This window comes from Pezoporus flaviventris, unplaced genomic scaffold (assembly GCF_033815535.1).
Source record: "Pezoporus flaviventris isolate CSIRO_AGI_PZ_B2104156 unplaced genomic scaffold, CSIRO_AGI_Pfla_v1 ptg000037l, whole genome shotgun sequence".
NCBI classification, from domain to species: Eukaryota; Metazoa; Chordata; class Aves; order Psittaciformes; family Psittacidae; genus Pezoporus; species Pezoporus flaviventris.
Window position 1 is genome coordinate 2,783,535 of NW_026892585.1, and position 20,319 is coordinate 2,803,853.

Sequence of the window (20,319 nt, forward strand, 5' to 3'; positions counted from 1 at the left end):
CTCTCTTTCCCCTTTTTTTAGCTTTCCCCTTTTTCCCCTTTTTCATTTACCTTTCACGTTTACAGCAGTTAAAACTCCTGAAGGTATGTCAACATATCATTGGACAGATCATAAATGAATCTAATCTTATGCTTTCTATAACTCATAATACTTCTGTTATTGATAATATGAGAGCTCTTTTTTCCTTCCTCTGATTCTCAGCTTTATTCTCTCAAAAGCTGAGGCAGTACACATGAATCTCGCATCTTTCCATGTGTGAGGCCACATTCCAGAAACTAGAGAAGAAAGTCAAATTACAATTGAAATTGTAAATTTCAATTCACAGGGCAAAATAAGGGGAGCTAGAGAATAAAAGAAGCAAGCTGTGGTTTCAGAATCCAGTCAGCTATCCACTTGTAAGCTTTTGAAGGGAAATATTTCATGTTTATTCTTCATTTATCACTATCTTTGTTTAACTTTTAAAGTTATTCTTTCATTTGGATTTACAGGAGGAAGGAGTTAGCAAGGATCTTAGCTTCTTATGAATTGATTTTATCCTAGGAACGGAATGTAGTCAGTGGATTAGGGAAGTCATGGCCTTACTGCTTGCAGTTTATCCTTTTTCTTTCTTTCCAAGCCCTAATTTGGGTGGTTCCTTGCAAAGATGTTCTTCGCTTTAGGAATGCAAAATTTATTAAGATAGGAACAATCAGAGAAGGTTGAAACAGTTTTTCCACCTATTTGGAGCATCTGTTGCACAATTTAGGGTATGATGTAGACATAGTTGTATCCAAGAAAGTTGTTTTTAATCTTCCTACATGTATAGGAGTTAGCAGGTAAATATTTAATCATATTTGTGCTGAAACATTTATGTATGTTGAAAATCCTTCAGTTTTATCTTAAAAAAATATTAACATAGCCTACATTTATCCTTAAGGTAAGGCATTTTAAACTCTGTCATATTTTGTAGTTTATTTTGTGCCATTTTAGACAAAGTGCATTACACAGTGTTTGCTTGTTGCAGCTTCAGAGAGATGTACAAAGCACCTTCGCACTGGGCCCATCTGTCTTGGACAGACAGTATTTAGTATTGGCTTATGGATTTACTTTTTCCTACGAGTGACATGAAAATTAAATTACTCATACAAAACACATGAAAATGAGCAGACTTTACATGTATATAGTGTTAAAATACAGCGCAAGTAACCTTTAGCCATAAAATAATGTTAATATCCTTGTGTTTATTTCCACCAAGGATTTTGTGATTACAATTACTCGTTTACTTGAAAGTCCTTCAACTTTCATTCGAGCAAAAGCCTTTCTGGTCCTGCTACAAGTTCTAATTAATAACAGGGAGACATTGCTACTCACTTGTCAAGCAAGGTAAGGTAGTAATGGAAGATGATTAGATATGTAATGTGTATTTTCATACTCATACCTGAAATACTTTAAAATGGGTGGTATTTTTGAGCCAGTGTATTAGGAGTGAACTCTTTTCTGTATGAAGCCTTGTATTCATGAGACTATCAAGAAAAGAGCGTTCTCTTTTTGTCTGGGCTCATCAGGTGATGATTATTCTCAAGGGGAAACCACTCTTACTGGGAGAGGCTTTCAAAGTAACTTCTGGTCCCAGTGAGCCTTAGAAGGAGCAGATTTTGCTTTGGGTAAGGGAAAAAGAGAGAATTCATGAGGTTACATAAACTTTTTATCTTTCTTAGAATAAATGAACTTATTTTGTATGCTTTTCAAATGGGATTAACTAAAACATGCTTTGAAAAAACGACCCCCCTCTCAGCAATAGAACCATTCATGTCGAACTCTATCCAGTCTATTTTAAGTAAAACGTAAACAGGTCTAAACATATTTCCATATAGACTTGGATGATTACTAAATGATGGAAGTGTTTTCTGGAAGAAAAAGCCCTACACATAAAAACTCTGATCTTTTGTCAAGTTTTTGTTCAAACTTAAAGAGTTTCTGAGTAAAAACTACTTGGTTGCCTGGAAAGGCTGGATTTAAAGCATCCAACGTTTTTGTATTAAAGACACTGAAAACTTTTTTAAGGCAAATGCTGTTTGAAGTGTGATATCAGATTTTTAAGTAGTTCTCTTCTACCAGACAAACCAAAATTCCCTGTAATTTAATGCAGTTTCCAGAGACTGCAAGAAAAACATGTCTCCATAGTCTCTGGGAGGTGCAGCTGAATGTGTTCCATCAGGGCTCTTGCAGAAGTGAAAGGGAGTCTTTAGATTTATCTCTATCTTTGCAGCATAGTTCTGGAAGGATAAGGTGAGTTGTAGTATTCCATAACAGTCATGCATTGTTTAGAGACCTAATCCTGCAAAAATGCATTCTTGGGTAGTTTTTATTTCATGAAGTAAACTGGCTTTTTGATGGAAAACCAGCTTTCCTAGGGTAACATTTTGTGTTTGTGAGTCCTGCAGTTTTGTTATGTATGCTTGAGTCAGCTTAAATAAGTTGTTTTCATACCTCTGTATGGCAGCATTCGTTATAAGAAGGGTATTAAAAAAGATAATACTGAAGTACATTCTTAAAATCCAGAGCATGGATTTCACTCACCAGCAGCAGGATTCTTTGCACAGGGCCTCCAGGGCCCAGATGTCAATATTATTCCCCTAAAGGGAAGTGTGGCCCTTCTGTCTATTCAAATGAGTATTTTAAAATACTGCCTGGAGCATTCTGTTACTGGTGTATTATTAAAGCAAGCTCTTGTAAGTTAGCCAGTGGCTAATAAATCAGTTACCATAGTTCTGTGGGATGGCACAGCTACCTAGCACTTAGCAGTTAGAATATAAGCACTGAATTTGTCTTTAGAAATGCCAGATTTCTAGACAAAGGATATAAAGCTAGTTTGGACTTCTGTCTCTTTCAATGTGGCCATTCCAACTAGTGCTAACATTTTGAAAGCCTGGAGTATTATTTATGTATGTATGACTTTTCTTGACTGAAAGCTGGATCTCTTGTTACTTTGATGTAAATTACTTTTGCTCTTGGAAGTCTTACATGTTGAGAATGAATGCCTTTAGTCTTTTGCTTCTATTGCACATCTTGGCCTAGTCTCTCTCTGAGTCTGCAGAGAGATTTGCTCCTTACGTTAGCATCATACATTCATCTAAACTAATAGCAATGCACCTATAGTAGCTTAAGAGTTTCTTTCCTCTTGTTCGTTGACTCAATCATTTGTACTTATTTTTGAAATTAATTTATTGGAAAACAAGTCTAAAATTTCAACAAAATTACAGAGCCAAACCAAATGCATTGTCCTGATTGTAACCGCAGATACTGTAAATGTCTGGGTCAGTAGTATTTTGGAGATAAAGTGACATTTTTTATAATGAGAGGTAATGTTTTGTACTTGCTTAAATACAGACTCGTGATGTATATTGAAAGAGACAGCAGAAAGACCACGCCAGGAAAAGAGCAGCAAGGCAGCAGTGAGTACCTGTCAAAATGCCTGGATCTTCTCGTATGTCACATTGTGCAGCAGCTGCCAGGGATTCTAGGTAAATTCGCTTGGTTAACTGAACAAATCTTGCCTTTGATTACTCCCTCAAGAAACAAATATCTCTTGCCATATACAGGTGGAAAGACTGTAGTAATCTGATTGTGTGAAGTTTGCATGTTACCAGTTTCATGAATTTTTTAGTTATGTCATGTCATGATCAGATAATTTGTACTGGAATGCATGATTTTCTATATTAAATGTAGAACCACAGAATGGTTTGGGTTGGAAAGGATCTTAAGTTCATGCAGTTCCAACCCCCTGCCATGGGCAGGGTGCCTCACACTAGACCATGTCACCGAAGGCTGTGTCCAGCCTGGCCTTGAACACTGGCAGGGATAGGGTAGCCACACCTTCTCTGGGCAACCCGTGCCAGCGCCTCAGCACCCTCACAGTAAAGAGCATCTTCTTACATCCAACCTACACTTCCCATTAATGTTTTTCATTTGGTGAATGGTAAGCCCTGTCAGCTCAGTCAGGAATCATAGAATAGTTAGGGTTGGAAAGGACCTTAAGATCATGCAGTTCCAAACCCCTTGTCATGGGCAGGGACACCTCACACTAAACCATGTCACACAAGGCTCTGTCCAACCCAGCCTTGAACACCACCAGGGATAGAGCATTCACAACTTCCCTGGGCAACCCATTCCAGTGCCTCACCATCTTTACAGTAAAGAACTTCTTCCCTGTATCCAATCTTAACTTCCCCTGTTCAAGTTTGAACCCGTTACCCCTTGTCCTATATTTTCCAGCAGAAATTTGCTTGGGTGTAGCAGCTGAAGTCCTGTCATCACTGAAAATGCTCATAGTGGGACGAGGGGAGGAGGGGACTTGCAGAAGGAACAGTGAAAGACACACGTGGAAATGGGAGAAAACTTGCAAACTGAAGGGCATAATTTGGACTCACTGGACAACCAGAGTAGAAACTGAAGTAGAAAGAAATAGGTTCAAGAGTCTGGGGAGTCAGTTAAGAGAAGATGATGAAATAGGATGGGAATTGTGGCCATTTGTACAGAAGAAATAGATAAAATCTTGAAAAAATAAGGAGAATCTATTGTTGAGATTTGAATATAGGGTTGATTGTGAATGAAAGAAATGTCACAGGAATTATCCTAGATGAGGAAGAATGGAGGGATTGTCTTTCCTGGAAAAAGCTGTGCTATACATTTTATGGGGAAAAATGAGGGCTTTGTTTGGGAAAAAAAAAGGATTAGGAGTGAACAAAAGAAGAAAAGAAAGATGGAAGGAAGTAAGTTAGGGAGGAAAGGGAAGAAGGAGGAGGGGAAATGGGAAAAGGGGAGAGAGGGGAAGGGAAGAGAGGAGGATTGGAAGAAAGGGAAGTAAAGAGGTGGGGAAGAAGGGAAGGAACTGAGTGGAGGGAAGGGTGGAGGGATGGAGGCAAGGAAAGGAAGAGACAAGAAGGAATGAAGGAGAAATTATGAGATCAGTGTGGCTAGTCTGAATCATCATTAAAATTCTAATTAAAACTTGTGGAGGGTGGGGGGTGTCCCATAGAATAGCATAAGAAGGCTAAATAGGAGACAAGGAAGGAAATGCTGGGAGTATTCAAGAAAAGAAATGGAGCAAACCCACCTCTGATTGTATGTGCTTTGTCATTGAATGATAAAACGTTTTCTTCATGAAATTATTTTCTGATGAGATGATACCTGTTTTATTTTTCATCTTCTCTACATTATCCCTAGAATACTGAAAAGGAACTGGTAGCACTGCAAAGGTCAGTAGACCTAAATGTCACGTTGCTATTTTAAAAGCAGCTTTACTTCCTATATCAGTGCAAAGTTTTGCCTTCCTGCAAACACCTGATCCCTTTTTTCTAGCAGGTTTGCATATTGGTTATATTTTGTGATTTGAAAGTCTCACACTATAAACGTTTGAGGCAGAAATTCACCTCCTGCTCTCTGTATGTACTATATGCAGTTGATAGAGTAGGTCCAGATATTTCCTCAGAACCTGGAAGTACTGACCATCAAATATCTATCATTATAATACCGAATACATCAATTGCTTTAATTTGTATTCTGTTGGGATTTTTACTGCTGATGCACAGTTTCAATGCACTGTTGACACCTGCTATAGCAAGCATAACCTTTACACTTTGTTTTCCTTTCCAAGCTAGATTTGTGTGTTTATTGCTTTTATTATCTGTCCATATTTGTGCACATTTGTCAGAAGGCATTTTATTGTTCTGAGTATGATAAAGGAACATGTTCTGCTTGAGGGGGTAAAAGCTCTAGGCTCCTAAGAAAAAAAACGGATCTGCAAACTGAAACGCTTAAAGCAGTTTAACTGTTGGTTTAGAATTAATCCTAGCTGGCTTTTTTGATATGCAGTTATATAAGCTCCTTACTGATCCCATCTTCTTCCACCAGATGTAGCTATAACCCAAATAGATTCACAAATTGTAGAAATGAGCCCTAAAGATACATTGAGACACATGAAATAAATTATTAATCGGGTGGATAATTTTTAAAGTGTTCACTTGTAGGTAAGAAAGTAATTGTATTTCTGCTTTTATATTATTTAATCTCTTCTAGGAAGTAAGTATAATTTGCTTAAATCATACTGACAATTAAAGTAACCATATCTATCAACTGCAAAATTGGCAAATGTGATGATTATATAGGACTTGAAACGTAGGGAGATTGTTCAGCAAGTTCTTTGTTGCTAGTCACAGAGAGGTCTTGTTGAATTACAGTCTTACGAGTAATTCAAACACAAATGTGTTGATGAAAAATCCATCTTTTGGTTTATGTATTTGGAAAGTTTTAGGCAATGCTTTCTTTTTTTCTTGAGCAGCATATTATAGAACGAATCAAATCTTCCAGGCTAGATATTTTTACAATCTATTTTAGTGCCAGGATCTGCCATTCCTGCTTATGCTGAAAACTGAACTCCATGGGAGCAGAAAAAAAGCATTGGTATTATTCAACATGAATAAAGTGACTTACTCTGAAAGGAAGGGCCTTTTCTGGCATAAAAATAATATAAAATACTAAATCGTATTCTTTATTTGTATAATGTCTCTGTGACTTCCTTTTCACAGTTTTGTGTAGCTCTCAGGGTAAAAATACAGTAAGTGTCCTCAAGACAGGATTTGGCTTTTAATATTTTCAGGTTATAGAGACAGAATTTCCTTCTTTGCATATGAGCTGTGAGTTTTCTGTAGCTGCTTCTGTTCTGTATCCCATGCATAGTCTTGCTTTTCTGGGACAATGTAACACAAACTCAGTGTAATGTTCCTTGATTATTTTTTTTGTATGTTTCTTCTGAAGTTTGAAGTATAATTTTCACTATTGCAATTAAAATTTTGTTCCCTCATTATTTTGTTTGAGGTTTGCTATGGGGCCAAATAAGTTCTGTTATTGACCGGCTGCTGTCTCTTTTATGAGAAGATGAGAATTCAGGTTGCTTTAGGTCACTTGCATTATTGTTAATCTTGTGTATGAGAATGCCTAAACAAGTTGCAAATGCCCCATCCCTGGCAGTGTTCAAGGCCAGGTTGGACGGGGCTTGGAGCAACCTGGTCTAGTGTGAGGTGTCCCTGCCCATGGCAGCGGGCTGGAACTGGATGATCTTAAGGTCCTTTCTAACCCAAGCCATTTTATGGTTCTGTGACAATGTATGTGTGTGTCGCTGGTGGAGGGATCTTTTATAGGGGGGAGGATGCTTGTGTCTTTCTTCCAGTGGTACTATGCTGCAGGAAAAAACATACTGCTTGAGCATGATGTCACCCACTAATCATGATGAATTCAGCTCCTGCTCAGCTGGAATGTCATCAGAAATTTGCTTTTTATTTCACTGGAAATAGAACTGCATTCATAGATTTTTCAAGAATATAATTCCATGTATATGTAGCCACCTAAAGCCAGTGTATGTTCACCCTGCCAAGAGGGGTTTTCATCTTTTCTTCTGCACCTGCCTGATGTTTCTATCCTCACCTTCTGCCAGAGGTCACATTTGTGCACCTGCCTCTGTAGCCAGAGCAGGAAATTGGCCTGGCTGAGAACAGAGCTGGGAAAAAGTGCTGGATCAGCCTGATTTATCATGCAGTCACATGAGCACTACCTTCAGCAGGAGGAGGGGGACCGGATTGAATAGAGGATACTGGAACAGAGCTGGTTTATATGTCGTTTGCTGCTGTTTAGTAAAGCAACTGCATCAAATCAGTCTCAAATGTTATTTTCTGTAGGTGACATTCTCACTGCCTTAACTAATGTCTCTGGACGGAAACACCCATCAACAGTTCAGGCCAAACAGCTGAAGATGTGCCTTCCTATGATGCCTGTAGTGCTGCATCTTGTGACATCCCAGGTAGATCTTTCTTCCAAAAATTGTTAAACAGGACAAATTCTTGCAGTTTCCCAAAATCTAATTTCTGCTGGTGATGATCAGAATGAATAAAATAGAGCTTTTATTAATGTCTGGATATTTTGAGTATTCCAGCTATACCACAGCATTGAAGATGTAAGCCTTGTTTTAGCACACTACAAGACAGCTCCAATGATAGAAGCAAATAAGTATCTTGTCTTCTTTTTTTTAACATGACTGTGAAATAGAGGTTTTACTTATTCTGGTTATAAGATACACATTTAATGCATTTTTTTTTTCAACTTTTGCTAAATCCAAACAGGTATTTCGTCCCCAGATAGTCACAGAGGAGTTTCTTTTCAACTATGGGACCTTACTTGTGAGTATAGCTGTCTAAGTTAAATCTTGTTTACAAAATACACATACACATAACAGTGGGGGAATTCTTTTAATGTAACAAAATTACATTAAATCTTAATGTAATAAAGTTCCATTAGATTTATAAATTGGAGAGAGAACTTGATTCTGAATATAAAATTTAAGCTTTGATTGTATTAAAAACTGTATTAGAAAAGATTTTCCGTAGTGATCTGTTGGGTCAAAGGGAAAATGCTCTATCTGGTATTCAAGTATAGAGAAACTCTGCACGTGTCTAACAAACTGAGTATTTCCTGTGTGCATTATTTCAGAGTGGAAAAGTTTAGTTCTGAATTACACACACTATTTTTTGTAGAACTTTACGCTAGTTTTTATGACTAGAAATGGAAGATAAATTATAATCTAATCTGTATTTTTAGAAATTCTTTCCTTTTGTCACTTTTTTCCTCATCAGTACTTTTACACTGTATTTAGTTGATGAAAAGCTGAGTAGTATAAGATACAGAGCTGTTTGTCTCACACTATCATCTACAACCTATTTATGACATTAGCAATAGAAAATTAACTGTGCCATGGGATGTAATGCAGTTTCCTCATAGGAAAACAGTTGTTTCTGCTAAATGAGAAAAAGAAAAGCAAGTTTAAAACTGTGTATCAGGGTTAAGCTAATACTTTTAAGTATATGGATTCCTAAATGCCAACTGGGTGTTTACTTGCACAACAGCATAAAGAAATGCTTCACCACAAGCAGCTAGATTAAAGTTTACTGTTCACATTCATTTTTCTTTATCCTTTGATTCCAAGAAAATGTGGGTTTAATTTGGTTCTACTAAAATATTTGTATAAAAATTAGCATTAGGATGACTAAAAACGTTTTTCAGCTGCCAATGTTGAATTGCAAAACCCTTCCCCTCCTTGAAGCATATGTAGCTACGCTGTAGATTTATGAATGGTTTCCAATCAACCTTCTAGCAAGTGAAATTCTTTGTCACCAATATAGGTACAGCAGAGCAGGCACCATGTAAGTTTTATTTTGATGTGTGTTACTCCAGTTTGCATGAACTACTGACTGAAGAAGTCAGGCTATTTATACTAGAACAGCTTTTGTTTCAGATCAGGGAGGAGAAGATTGCTTTAATGAATATTTCCTCCGTCTCAGAATCATAGAACCACAGAATCAACCAGGTTGGAAGAGCCCTTCAAGCTCATCCAGTCCACCTGTTCCCAGCACTGCCAAGGCCACCACTAACCCATGGCACTGAGGCCTCGTCTCCACGCTGTGTGAACACTTGCAGGGACGGTGACTGCAGCCCTGCCCTGGGCAGCCTGTTCCAATGCCTGAGCACCCTCTGGGGAAGGAATTGTTCCTCAGCTCCATCTAAACCTGCCCTGGTGCAGCTTGAGGCCGTTTCCTCTTGTCCTGTCCCTTGTTCCTTGGGAGCAGAGCCCAGCCCCTCCTGGCTCCATCCTCCTATATATACTATTTCAATTTATGCATGAAAAAGGGAATATATCTGCATGAAAAGTAATATATCTGAAAAATTAATACCAAATTTGAATCCATTTTATGCAACTGTGTTTTGACATGACTGATAGAATTAATTCTGGAAGACTAACTGTCCATTCTATCAGGCAACAGTCTACTCTGGGATTTTGTGTTTAACAACATTCCCACTGATACCTAGAAAGGGACATTTGATCATTAGTTTGTACTTTTTCAGGGGAGGGTGCTACAATTGACTTTAGCAAGTCAGTCTGCCTTTCTTTCTTCCTTTTCTGATTTATTCAGAAATCATATTCTTAACAATGAGAAATGGTTAGGGGCAGAAAGAGTTGCTTGGGATCTGGAAGGAAAAGAGAATTTTTCCTGTAGCTGTTGTTCATTGAGATTGTTGTGGTTTTTTTCCTTGCTACTTTGAAGTTATTTCCATCATCTGTAATTTTCAGTAGTGTTGTGCAAAGAAATTGAGAGGGAGTCAGGATAGTCCTTTCATGTTTTCAGCTTGCAATAGAACTACACAGAGGTATAATTAGGTGCCCCAAAGGCACAGCTAATAGTAGGCTCCTAGTGGAGTACATAGGGCACAGGCTCACCTGTAGCAGAATACACATACCATTCCGCTCCGTTGCTTAAAAACACCCAGCTAGCTGTTGTTTTGTATAAATACATCTTCTTGTGTCTCTAATACAAAATTAAGGAAACAAGCATTAGTAGCCAGAACAATTTTTGCACCAACTCTATGGATCTTTCCAAATCGGTCTTGAGACTATGGTTCAGTGTGAAACTGTCTTAAATGAGCAAACAAAATAATTTACTCTCTTCCAAAACAAGTTACTTAGGTAATAACAGGTGTTTTCCTTCAAATGGTCAGGAAGGTAACATGACATTTAGTTTTATAGAACCAGTTGGCTTTTATGACTGCCTCTGAAATGTATTTGAATTATGAAAAATAGAATTAGTTTCTAACTCTATTTTTAATTAGAGAAGAATCTTTCAGGTGTTTTTTACATGCTGAGAAAAAGATAACCCACCTAGACACATCTGCAAACTTACTATATAATAACAAAAGTTTAATTGACAAGGAAATATAAAACAAGCATAGTTTTCTTAATCTTTTACATCGCACAAATAAATAGATATGTGGTGCAAATTGAAAATGAGAAAAATGTTTGTCCGTGGTACATTCGCTGTGTATTAAATACTGCATTAGTGAATTCTGCTGAGATTTTTTTCCTTCTTTAGCAAATGTTAATGTCTTTTGCATCCCTGTGACATAAACAGCTGTGCATAGAAATGAAAGGAAAAGAGTGAAATGAAGATTAAAAGGCAAAAGAATACAGGGTCTATTTATTTAACCCAGATTATGAATATTTATCCCTGTTCCTCAAAACGCATTTTTGTGTCTTCTCTGGCATGTAATTGTAGCCATAGTGTGTGTAGTATGCACAGAGATCAAAAAGATGGTGTAAATAACAGAAAATTGCATTTTCTGAAGGGTCTTTGGTCTTTGTGAGTTATTTTAACATAGCCATGTCCAAGGTAGTTCATAGTCTTCAAAGGAATTACAGTTTTCTGTTAACAACAAAGACCTGTAATTGCTGTCTGTTTAGCTGGAAATGTTACTGTTCCTGACATTAGTCAGAGTAATAGTTCTTACTGTCCTCTGCGTTTAAGTGTCCAGCAGCATTATAGATGTGCAAAATCCCATTATAGAGGCCAGATCATTGATTCTCTTAGTCTTTCATATCTTAATTATTATGATAGTGTTTTCTAATGTAGGTGTTTTAACATTTTGTATTTACACAGTTCCTTAAAGAACTAAATGTTGTAATTATTCAGTGATTTCTTTTCTTTATTTTGGTTTCTAAAGTGTTTTAACATAAATGCTGCTTCTTCTGTAGAATTTTATCAGATCGATAGATTCAGGAGAAACGAACCTGGATGGAGCAATAGGTAAGGCAACCAATGATATTGCAGTACTTTTACATGCAGACATTCTAACTGTTGCATTTTATAAAGAAATACGATGATTTTTTTTTTACCAATAGGACAAGCTGCATCAGAAGAATTTATTAAAACTACTTTATCCACCTTGGAAGCAGTAACACAGCATCCTGTCTTGTTGACAGCCCATCGCTTGACTGTAAGTCTGGCAACAAATTAAGGATTTGCAGGCTAATAGGCCTAATTCCATGGATAAACAGAATGTATTGAAAACATAGAAACTGTGATATATGACTTAAAATGTAGTGTGGGTCTATTTGACAGTAAAATCTGTTATTCTTTATAGAGAGCTTTAATTTTCAAAGCAACAGCAAGGCATTCTGACTCAGTTTGCTCTATTTAATTGGTAAGTTAGAGGGAGAATAAAAAGGGCTTGAAGTTTAGAAATAGCGGGTCAAAATGATTTCCATGCAAATTTGCAACACGTGGTTCTAGAAGTTTTTCTTCAGCCTCATAGCTTGGAAAGATCACCTCTGAGGGTTGATCATCCTTTTCCATGGATACCCCTCCTGATGAGATCATCAGTAACACTTCATGGTGTTTTACTGTTTGTTTCTGTAATAGATTGCTTGCTATAAATTGCATTACTACGACCAAACCCACATACTGTAAGCTTCTTACATCACTAACATTTGCTTTCTTTGAAGTTTTTGTTTAAATGATTTTACTGTGAGCTGGAGGCAGAACAATTATGTTGTGAAACAGTTGTCAGCGAATCAGGAGGTCGGAATGTTTGCATCAGTGTTTGATGACTTGTAACCTGTACTAATGTGGTTTTGCGGCAGAATTCCCACCAGAAGTTTAACCCACCATAGTTACTGGGGTGAACATTTAATTACAACTGAAATGTATGTGTTCGTATTGGAGTTAGGTTAAGGGAATACTCAAATCCCTTAAGAAAGGCATTAGCAAACTGTAATACATAGGAAAGTGTGATCTTAGGGATTGTGCTAGATAGGAATGGGTGATCTTAGAAATTAAGGTGTTTTAGGAGTTGGATCCTATTTGGTGTGTATGTTAGCTGAGTATTTGAGCTCTTAATAAGTGAAAATAGAAACTGGAATTGAAATAAGCTTAATGTTTCTTTTCATTTATGCTCACACAAGAGTGGTATACAAGAAAATGGTCTTCATGCACAAAAATGTTAGCAGTAAATAGTCAGAGGGCAAATAGTACAGAACTGACAGTTCAAATCACTTTAAAGTTATATGACAAATGATGTTCTAGAAAAGAAATGCAAATGTAGGTGAGGTATGAATGCCTATTGATACCTCCCTACAATGCCTGTCAGCCCACGAAACACTGTATTATGGTTGTATATTTCTAAAAGTAATTGTTTTACTTCTGTGGGTTATCAGTGTGTCTTACACTGACAGAAATTGTACCGTGTTTTATGGAGGCCCATCAGCATTTACTGAGATTGCAGTACCTTGTGTCAGCACATTAAATAAAACTCCCTTAGCTACTTAATGGTCTGATGGGTTCTCCCAGGAAAAATAACTGCAAGGAGACATCTCCCTTTTACAACTCCTCTTCCCCTGCTCCCATCCCCACATTCAGCAGAACATGATACTGAAGCCAGGGAATGATTGTCCCACCCCACTGTCTTTTAAGTAGCAGTAGGTGAGTTTTATTTAAGTACCTAAATTTCTCAGGAACAGTTTACTTCATCACATACATTGAAAAGTTTAGATGTTTGTTTAAAATCCATCTGAGCACATCAGTTAACCTTAGGTAGCCAGAGATGAAACTTCCTGCCTGTCCAATGCTTATAAATATAGGACACGTACCACTTTTGTAGAATAATTTCCCTTATTCAGAATAGGAATATAGAGAAATTTATTAAATAGAAGTAATTATTAATTACTTTGTCAATGAATAAGTTATATTTTTTGACAAAATCTATTACTTAACTTATTTTCATAAATAACAGTTCTTTCTAATTTAAAAGAGCCCTCCTGACACTCAGCACAAGCCACTCAGACACAAAGGGGAGAAATTGTCTTGTATTTGGTATGTAAAATTAGGGAAATTGTCCACTGTAATTAATAATCTCTAAGCACATCTGCCACTAGTGGTGCAAACAGTAATTAGTTTAATACTATTTATGATGTCTAGTGTGCTAATTATACTCAAATGCACAGCATACATTACTTAAGAGGAAAGTGGTGCTTCATCTTCTATGATGCATACAGACCATTTTTAGAATTGCTGTTACTCAAGGGAGATCTTCTAATTGCTGCTTGCTGGGCATGACTGGAATCTCTGAACAGAAATGTCAGTGCCCAGAGAATCTTGGTGCTTTCTTGAAAAGTGGAAGCAAGACACGTTTGAGCTTCCAGATCGATATTGAAGTGTAACAGTGGTTAATAGGAAAATCTCTTATTGGAGAGAAATGTGTATCCTGGGCTGATCTCTAAAGCCTGGATTGCTCATTTAGGCAAAGTTGGTTACAAACAGCATTTTATGGAGGGGGTGAGGGGGAGGCCAAACCATCCTCTCGAGAGGATGCACTTCTTTTTCACTGCAGCTGTGACATTGCTTTAAAGTCTCCAATCAGAAGTTAAATGTGTTTCTAATAAAGTGTAATGAACTTAATAAAAAAGTTACTCTTCTTCAGGGTCTGTACTGATAGGACAAGGGGTGATGGGTTCAAACTGAAACAGGGGAAGTTCAGGTTGGATACAAGGAAGAAGTTCTTCCCTGTGAGGGTGCTGAGGCGCTGGCGCAGGGTGCCCAGAGCAGCTGTGATTGCCCCATCCCTGGCAGTGTTCAAGGCCAGGTTGGATACAGGGGCTTGGAGCAAGCTGCTCTAGTGTGAGGTGTCCCTGTCCATGGCAGGGGGTTGGAACTGGATGATCTTAAGGTCCTTTCCAACACAAACCAGTCTGGGATTCTATGATTCTGTGAGGTTATACTGAGCAAGCAGAACTGGTGAGTTTTTTTAGTTTTAGTTTTAGCTGCAGTGGAAATCGTGTAAGTTAATAAGAATTCAAGAGCAGTGTTTCAGGTTAGTTTCTTCTTAGAGAAGAATTTCTTGTTCTGGTTTTTAGTTCATGTTTGAGTTGCCTTTGTGTCCTGAACAAAATTGAATAAATGGATGTTTTGTGATCAAACTTCTGATTACCATCAACTTGAAGTCAGTTATTGAAGAGATTCATTTCTGTGGGGACCGGCTGTATTGTGTGTTGCTGACTGTGATAACGTCAAGGGAAATTAATTGAAAGTGCTCAAATGAAAGCCAGTAGTGAGCAGTAATTCCATCTGCATGCAGTTGTGTGCATTTTTACAAGATACAGAGGAAAGATGAATGGTAAGTGTGACTTGGCAAATTTTGGCAAAACTGTGGGTTTTCAGGTATGCAAATCTGATGATGAGGGCCACCAGGAAGAGTCTGTAGATTGGAGTGGAATATAACTCCTGGTTTCTTAAACTGACCCAAGTCCAACTGCCTATTTCCTTCATGTACCTATAATGCAAAAATACTTCTTAAATTCAGATAATAAGTGTTATAATAATATTTATTTCCAAATTTTGGTAAAGATTTAGATATAATTAACTGGAAGAATTCTGTGCTGACTGTATCATCTGTATTTTTTTCTCTATTAAGTATATTTATTTGCCTGAAAAAGAACATACGCTGATTCAAAGCGCTTTGAACAGTGATGAGGTTCCTGATGGCAGGCGGTTCCTGTGGGAGTCATTTCTATACTCTAACTAGCTCTCAAAAATGATCTGTGTACTGCATAGATGATCTTTTACTCAAAGCATGAAAGTTCTCTAGTTGAGCCAGAAGCTGTCAGCAATGATTGTCCTCCTCAAGGTTTTAAAACTTACTTTTAAAAGCAGCTAAAATAAAAGCACTCTGAACATGATGGGTTGCTTGATGGGAAGTCAAGGGAAAAGCGGTATGACATGGAAATCTACTGGCTCACAATATAAGAGCTATTTTCACCCAAGATGGCAACAGAAGAGTAGAAACTTCTGTAAGTGCTTTTTTTTCTGCTCACCTTCGTCCTTTCTTGGTTGAGCATCAGTGGTGGCCTTCATCCACAGGCTCTTCTGATCTAACCACCGACACCGTAATGTTGTCAGTGTAGGATATGACTATATAAACATCTTGTAGAGCATTTCTTCAGTTGCTTCCCCTTTTGAAGCAGATTGAAATTCTACACCCTGCGTGGCTCTCTGTCCATTAGGCTGATCCACAGGAGACTTTTTGTGTGAAACCAGTTCTGCACTAATTGACATATAGAGTCACTTGATCAGTGCTGTCTCTTCCCAGAAGGGAAAAAACCCAGCATCTCAGTGAAGATGCAGAGGTTCTGAAGACTTCCCCCCCCCCCCCCCCCCCAAATTTACAGAAATGTCATCCTTCTCCCAAATTCATTCCAACATGTGTTAGATTATTTCTTTTTCTATGACATTCTGAGAGATTACTGGCAATATTAAAACCTTGAGGAGCATGCTGTGCCTCCAGCAGATTCTTTAAGGAATATGAAGGCAGCGTGATCTTGATTCCATGGTCACTTCCAGCAACGACTTTGTGGAATTTTAATGAGAATAAATGTCAAGGTGATGTTGGATGTTATGGGTCTTACATGTGACTGGAAAAAGGGTTTGGGAGCTGCTGGTCTTTGCTTTGTTGTGTTCTCCTTTGAATAGTGGATAACGTATTTGTCATTCAAAAGAACCAGATATCTCTAGAAAAATCTCTGAAATAAATTAATGGGCTTTGGATATGATAGCTCCATGGAATGGATGGCATAGTTTCTTTATGTAAGTTTAATTCCGGGATCTGATTTTCACTTGAGAACAGGGTTGTTCGCAAACGGTACTGGAGCAGACTTTAAACTTGCTTACTTCTTCTGTCTGCCCAGTGTGATACCAAATGTCAGGACTTTGGCCTTAAGCATCGATTGGAAGAGCTCTGAAACTCAGTTTTAATCAAGGGAGAGATTTTTTTTTTTAGGTTGGGAATGGTAGCTGTATAAAGGTAAATTATGCAGCCTAGAGAAGGCTGTTAAGCTATCCATATAGACATAGCATAAATTGCATGGGATAACAAGTAGGTTTACTTTGCTTATATGCTAGTTCATTAATACATGATAGTTGCATGTATATGTTGAATAGCTGAATACATCCTTGCCAACTACCACAAGTGAATGGAAGTTTAGTTCTCCATCACCATTTTGGGGGTACCTTGGCTCGATAGGGATTTAGTGTATTGAATCCTTCCACTGTGAGCCCTTGCAGTGGTACAGCTGCGTTTTAGTGGGCAGTTGTGAAGCATGGGCTCGGCTTGGTGAGGTAAAGTAAAGCTGAGGGGATGCTTGCTTCTTTCTAACAAAGCAGGCACATATTTAGGATGCAGGCTTTGTGTCTGACATCTCCTGACCAGTGGAGACAAGCAGAGAAGGACTGAAGGTATAGTTGTCTTTCAAACCCTTTCTAATAGCTGGTGAATACTCTGAAACTATGGCTTGTCTCTCTTTCTCTTTTGTGGGTTGAAGTAACATACAGGCTTTGTGTAAGAATTTCTGTAAGAATTATGCCTTGTTTTCAAAAGATCTGATTTTTGAAAGTGATATAACACTGTAGAAGAGTGAGTGCAGCTTTTGCCGGGCACTGTCCCTCACTAGTAGTCAGTGGATGTTATGGAGACAGATGTTCTGCTTTTGGACAGTATACTTGAATTTCCAAAGTGTTTTTTTGACGAAGTCATGCAACAAAGAGTCTTCAAATCCATCAGTGGCCCTTCCTCTTACCCCCAACAGATCAGCTTCTTCTAACTAGTTAAAATTTACAAAGTACAGAATAGAGATCAGTTTAAGAAGCATAGGTATATTAAGAATTGTGCCTCTCAAAGAGCTGTGTTGCAACGTGTACTATTTATAACTGATCCAGAAAAGGGAATGAATCTGTAGGTGACAGAACTGACTGATAACACGAAATTATTCACGGTAGCGAAAATTAAAACTGACAGAAGAGTTGCAGAAGGTTTCAAGGTATTGAATGAAAGGACAATATAATGATATATAATTCAATACTGATAAATGTCAAGTGACACACATGGGGAAAATCATTCCAGCTGTGCATATGCAGTGTCAAGCTGTAAACTATTTTAACTGTTCTGGGGATCTGTGAGCATAATTTTTCTATGAAACTGATGGCTTTATACTCAGCAGTAATCAGAAAGATGAGGTTATTAGAAATGACTGGTAAAAGATCAGGCAGAAAAGCAGAGAACATCACTACACCCGGTTAAGTCCATGGTGCCCTCAAGCCTTGAATATTGAATGCAGTTGTGGTCATTCACTCTCAAAGGAAATGAAGCTTTACAAGAAAAAGTGCAGCTCAGTGAAGTGAGGAAGGGCTGAAGGATAAAAACTTCAGCTTGGAAACTAAAGACTTGAGGGTATAGAATTACGAATGGCATGGGAAAGACTAATTGTCAATAATTATTTGTGGTTTACATAAAACAAGATTAAGTGGATATCAAGTTAGCTGCTTTAAACTAAACAAGGAAGTGCCTTTTCATGCATCATAATTGAATCGTAGAATTCAGTGCTGTAGGTATTGCACATGCTAAAAGTACTGGTACATTTGAGATAAGATTGGACAAATATATAGGAGAAAAGGCTAGCAAGCACTATTAAACACAAAAATACAGATTCAGCTTCAGATTAGGAAACTTCTTAACACAAGAATTACTTTACTAAAAACTGGATTTGTGCTTTATGCTTGGTCTATTTTTCCTGCTCTTTTTCTACTCGTTTCCAGTTGTCAGGAACAAGATATCTAGTATTATCTGTGTAGGCGTAAAGGCTATTTGTCCTTGCAGGAGTAGTTTTATACCTCAAGCAGTCTTCTACCTTTTTTATTGGAAGTATGTAACAAAGACAATTTTTGGTAGGTTTTTCAGAAGAGAGAAAAGACTTAAATGAATCCATTAATGTCAGAGGTTGATTTAATAGAGACCACCAGCAAGCAATGAAGTAATTGCTAACTTCATTCAGTGACCCCTTTTTGTCCATACTTTCAGCTTCTATAGATGTTTCATAATAGTAGCTGTAGAAACCTAGAAATTCCACCTTCTAGCATTGATCACTGAAAAAAACCACATGGAGGATTAGAACAGTCTTGTTACATCAAGTCCTGTCCATGATGTAGTGAGAACCTGCACAGTAATTTTATACGTATAAGTAAATCCAAGAACAAGCAGTGTATCCATGATGCTTACTTAAAAGTTTTAGGGCTGTCCGCCCATTCTTTACCCAAAACCAAAGGATGTCCTGTCTAAATAAATTATATTTTATCAATGACTTAAGTCTTAGCATTTAATTCTCTTATAGAGAATACTAATAATATATTATTTTTATAATATTAGATATATAAAACTGACTTGTAGCAAGGTTTGCCATAAGTTGATTTCAGATGGAACTAAGCTGACTAGTTCTGTGACAGATGATTGGGTTAGGGTAGAAATACACTCATGGACAATAAATAGTTGACTGTTTTTTTTCTTTTCGTATTTAAGTTTTAAGTCTGTATATTTAAATTTTAATGGAAGAGTGTATTATCAGAGTGCAAGAAATTAATATTTTATGAAGTCTCTATTAAAGCTTAAGGATGTTTTATTAGAGGTAGTACATCTTTCCTGATGTATTTTAGTTCTATGCAGGTTTGTTTTAGGACATGTCTTCTGAACTCTATTCAATGGTTAGTTCATGGATTAAAGCATCAGGATTAATAGATATTATAATACTCTTTTCTCTTAATATCTTATATCTGCACCGAGTTCTGTATTTTAAATTAAAATTCACTCTCAATGAATTATACCAAAGTACTTGTTGTTTTCTAGATAAAAATACATTACTATTCGTAACTTCATGGCAGTTTACCAGAGAAAGGTGAACTTTGTGGCTTTGTAAGTGTAATTATAGATTCATTTCCATGGTTATTCATCTCTTTGATTAAAGGCTGTAGCAGTGGAATAAACATAGATAATGTAATGTATCTCTGTTCTGTTTTTTTCCCTGAGAATAATCTAAGCCAGCTCTTTCTAATTCTGTTTTAGGTTGAAGACTGTATCCTTCCACCGCTAGTTTCTCTGGTCCACAGTCAGAATGGTAAGTAGATAGGTGCATCAGCTGCAGTTTCCATGAATTCCACATGTTGTTTTCATTAGACTTCAGTGTGGTCACATTCTTGGCACCTTTATTTTCAAGTGGAATGGAGACTCTTCAGCTTGCAGTTGCTCGCAGAAAACACATCACTGCTTTTAAGCCACGAGGTCATGGCTGAGGAGAAAGGGGAGAGCCTCGACTCAAACAGCAAGCTTCTGTCTCTCATTAGAGATTCATTGCTGCCTCAGTAAGTATAATATTGCTTCTGTAATGGGGAATAACTTGATACTCTATCCATTTTGACAGCATATTTGTTTTAACTATTCTCTTTATGTTTAAATAACGAAATGAAAAGAGGAATGGCAATTAACTGCTGCCAGAATTCTCTGTCCAATGTTTCTCTCCTAGGTTTATTTAGTACTTTGTATACACAAAACAAACACAACTTTGTGCAACACTCACTTCTGATACTGTGC

The 20,319-nt window shown here is 37.4% G+C and overlaps 1 protein-coding gene across 11 annotated transcripts in view; it reads left to right on the forward strand.

Moving 5' to 3' along the window:
* The window catches only part of ULK4 (unc-51 like kinase 4), a 195,509-nt gene that overhangs the window by 51,469 nt on the left and 123,721 nt on the right, over positions 1 to 20,319 (forward strand). For all 11 annotated transcript variants that reach the window (XR_009745315.1, XR_009745317.1, XR_009745318.1 and 8 more), the window contains 8 exons: positions 1,235 to 1,362; positions 3,370 to 3,503; positions 7,713 to 7,834; positions 8,154 to 8,210; positions 11,612 to 11,663; positions 11,759 to 11,853; positions 19,795 to 19,846; positions 19,946 to 20,090. Coding sequence is in view for 6 of the 11 variants with exons in the window: in XM_061464467.1 (XP_061320451.1) it covers positions 1,235 to 1,362; positions 3,370 to 3,503; positions 7,713 to 7,834; positions 8,154 to 8,210; positions 11,612 to 11,663; positions 11,759 to 11,853; positions 19,795 to 19,846; positions 19,946 to 20,090 (785 nt within the window). In the remaining 5 variants the exon portion in view is untranslated. The remainder of the gene's footprint in view (positions 1 to 1,234; positions 1,363 to 3,369; positions 3,504 to 7,712; positions 7,835 to 8,153; positions 8,211 to 11,611; positions 11,664 to 11,758; positions 11,854 to 19,794; positions 19,847 to 19,945; positions 20,091 to 20,319) is intronic.